This window comes from Nicotiana sylvestris, chromosome 2 (assembly GCF_000393655.2).
Source record: "Nicotiana sylvestris chromosome 2, ASM39365v2, whole genome shotgun sequence".
Lineage (NCBI taxonomy): Eukaryota > Viridiplantae > Streptophyta > Magnoliopsida > Solanales > Solanaceae > Nicotiana > Nicotiana sylvestris.
This window is the reverse complement of record NC_091058.1, coordinates 207120879-207123944: the sequence shown is the minus strand read 5'-3', so window position 1 is coordinate 207123944 and position 3066 is coordinate 207120879. Positions and strand designations below refer to the sequence as shown.

Sequence of the window (3066 nt, the reverse complement as noted above, 5' to 3'; positions counted from 1 at the left end):
CTGATAAGAAATCCATTATTCACAAGCACATAAACTAGAACAAAGAACTACTACTTATAACAAACTCTATAGACTTGTAGTGGTAATCCATCGCAACCAATATGCAGACTGATATTTCCATATAAAAAGGTATATTCTTTATGCATATGAACCTAAACTTGTTGATATTTGCACAGCCATTATGGCTGAGCCATAGTCTATAGATAAGAAGACTACCCAATTTGTAGTTGACTGTGCGCAACAAAAGCATAAGCATTTTCGCTAACAATCTGATGTAAACGTTGAGCAAACTTGTTGCTGAATTCTGTCTCTGCCAAACTGCTAAAGATTCTTTCAAATAAATAACAAACATAGCAAGAAAAGCTAGCAAATATTTTACAGTTTAAGATACGAGAAAAAGGAATCATTGCTTTGCAGAAACTAATCCCAAAATACTAAATGAGAACTCTGATTAGTCTGTTACAACAAAGCAAAAATTGAAACACTGGGATCTTCTTCTTCATCAGAAATAATGCATCTCTGACTTCCTTCAGTTATCAAGCAACTGAAACATCTGGATCTTCTTCTTCATCAAGCATCGTCGGACATGAAACTCTATCAATGCTTGAACACGAACCTAAAAAAAAAGATATAATAGTATAAGAAAGTGAATACTATTATTAATATAGTAAATCATAAAAAAGTTACTTACCATTTATGTGCTGCAACTTTTCACAAACTTCATGTGCTGCACTCCATTGCCCTTCGGTTGGAGAACAACGATAATTGGTGTCATTTAAACTCAACTTTATAAACACCTCTTTGTAATTTAGGGCTGTTCTCAACATAAGATATGTTGAGTTCCAACGAGTAGGGCAATCATACTCCAACTTTTTAGTACTAAAATATGTAGCAACCGTGCAGCTTCTTCGAATCTTTCAATTCTGCCTGAAGATGCTATCCAATATAAGACACTATTACGCACATTACTAATACCATCTTCTATCACCTTTAGTCCTTCTTGCACAATCAAATTTAAGATGTGTGCGGCACAACGCACATGTAACATTCGACCCATCAACAATAAATCTCTCTTACAAAGTTTCTCATCTAACAAGATTTTCATTATAGCATTGTTTGTACTAGAATTATCAACTGTAATTGTTGATATTCTTCTTTCAAGATTCCACTCTAACAAGCAATTAAGCAACACACTACACAAAGTATCCTTATCATGTGGAGTAGGAACATAAATAAATCTAAGAATATGGCTTTGAAGCCTCCATGAATCATCAATAAAATGTGCCGTAATAGCCATGAACCCTTTTTTTGTATTGTTTGAAGTCCACATATCAGTTGTTATTGTAATTTTACTTGTGAGTTTTTCCAACAACTTAGAAATTTTTGATTTCAAATTGTCAAAAATCTTCAAAATATCATTCTTGATTGTGTTCCTAGACACTATTTTAAACAATGGCTGAAGACTAGCAACAAACTTCCTAAATCCAACATGATCGACAATCGACAAAGGGTATTCATGCAAAATGGTGGAATGAGTAAGTTCCCTACGTGAAATATCTTGATCAAAATAATATTTTTGGCTACCATCATCACCCCCCAAACCACCCCCGTCTTCTAAGTTACTTGGCTTCTTATGAAATCTACGAATATGATCCTATAAAGATGATATCTCACATTTTCTTGTTGATTTGATATGAGTGTTACAATACTTACAAACACCAAAGCGAGCACCATCAAGCTTCACCACTTTATCATGTTTCCATACATCAGAACTAAGTTTTCTTTTACCTGTTTCATCAACAACTTCCATATTAACTTCATCATACTGCATAAGCCCTCGACTCTCAATCTCAATAGGAATTGTACTTGAAGATGAACACATTAGATTTTGTTCGCCTTGAGACTCCATACTTTTCTACAAAAATAAAGATAAAAGCAAGAGATGAAGTTGGTATTCAGAATATTTCAAGTCTATTCTTTGGCAAAACTTTTAGCAGAAGAAAACAAAGCTAAGTTCAGTCTAAGTTCAAGAGTCAAGCTTCTTTTCATATGGTCAACATCTCTGAACTATACTCAAGACATTTCTATTCCTAGCTATACCATTTTTGTAATACTTTTGGTTGGTCCAAATGACAGTTCCAATTCAAGAAGAAAGTACAACAATGAGTCATATAAGAAGCAGAAGAAGCATAAACAGAAGATAGAGGATCACAAATTTCTGGTTTCTCTTGATATTTTCCCTGTTGTGTATATCATCAACTGTCCATTCTACTAAAGCAATACCAAGAAAAGTTACAGCTTCTCATGTATAATAGTGTGTGTCAGTTTCATTTTAATATTCTTTTGTTGGGCACAATCAACTGTGTTCATAACTGGTCATATATTAAATCTGTTGGCAAGCTGGGCAACAGGCATCCTGATTCTACAGTAAATTAAAACAAAAAAAATTCACTCGAACATGAGAATGAATGACAGTGAAAGGAGAAGTTTCTACTCAGCAATTGCAATTCTCTATAGACATAAATATCATTCAACTATTGAGCAGAAAGAAATACTAAAGAAATCGGAGAAGCATCAAAATGAATAGGCTGAAATGGCATGAGAGATTCAGGAGCCATGACTACAAAAGGCAGATGGCTTACTGTAAGAGAGTCGGTGAGGGCTGACGGGAGGCTGATGGGAGGCACTCCGGCGACGGCCAACGGGTTGAGTGCGTTGTGGCCTGTGCGTGAGTCGTGACTGTATTTAGGTTTTAGTTCAAGATTTAGGATCTGGTAGCGTTTTAGACTTTTAGTTCAAGATTTAGGTTTTAAAAAACCCGCGCCCTGAGACCCGCCCCGCGTTATTTATTTTTTTTTAAAAAAAAAATTAGGCCCCGCCCCGCAAACATTGTAACCCGCCCCCGAATGCTGAAAACCGCCCCACACCGCCCCATTTGCCATCCCTAAATGTACTGCATTACCAATTAGAATTATCATTGGCCCGTTGTGTTCTTGTAACTTATTTTAAGCATATTGGGAAGTTGTAACAAATAGATAAAACTATTTCTTTTTTCTTTTCTTTTCA

At 35.3% G+C, this 3066-nt stretch overlaps 1 protein-coding gene across 1 annotated transcript; it reads right to left on the bottom strand.

Annotated features, from left to right (window-relative positions):
- Positions 1-275: 275 nt before the first annotated feature.
- LOC104214011 (uncharacterized) lies at positions 276-2773 on the bottom strand. Its single transcript, XM_009763604.2, has 4 exons — positions 2643-2773; positions 1714-1915; positions 692-742; positions 276-616 (listed from the first exon to the last, which is right to left on the bottom strand). Exons 2-4 carry the CDS (start codon positions 1907-1909, stop codon positions 537-539), a joined length of 327 nt encoding a protein of 108 aa, XP_009761906.1. The 5' UTR covers positions 1910-1915; positions 2643-2773; the 3' UTR covers positions 276-536.
- Between the last annotated feature and the right edge of the window lie 293 nt (positions 2774-3066).

What these genes read in the sequence shown, in the direction of transcription:
- LOC104214011 (XM_009763604.2), bottom strand. Translation starts at nt 1,909, where the DNA reads ATGGAGTCTCAAGGCGAACAAAATCTAATGTGTTCATCTTCAAGTACA. An exon ending in TGGTGCTCGCTTTGGTGTTT is followed by an intron (nt 743 to 1,713) that starts GTAAGTATTGTA and finishes CTCCAACCGAAG; the next exon opens with GGCAATGGAGTGCAGCACAT. An exon ending in AAAGTTGCAGCACATAAATG is followed by an intron (nt 617 to 691) that starts GTAAGTAACTTT and finishes CTTTTTTTTTAG; the next exon opens with GTTCGTGTTCAAGCATTGAT.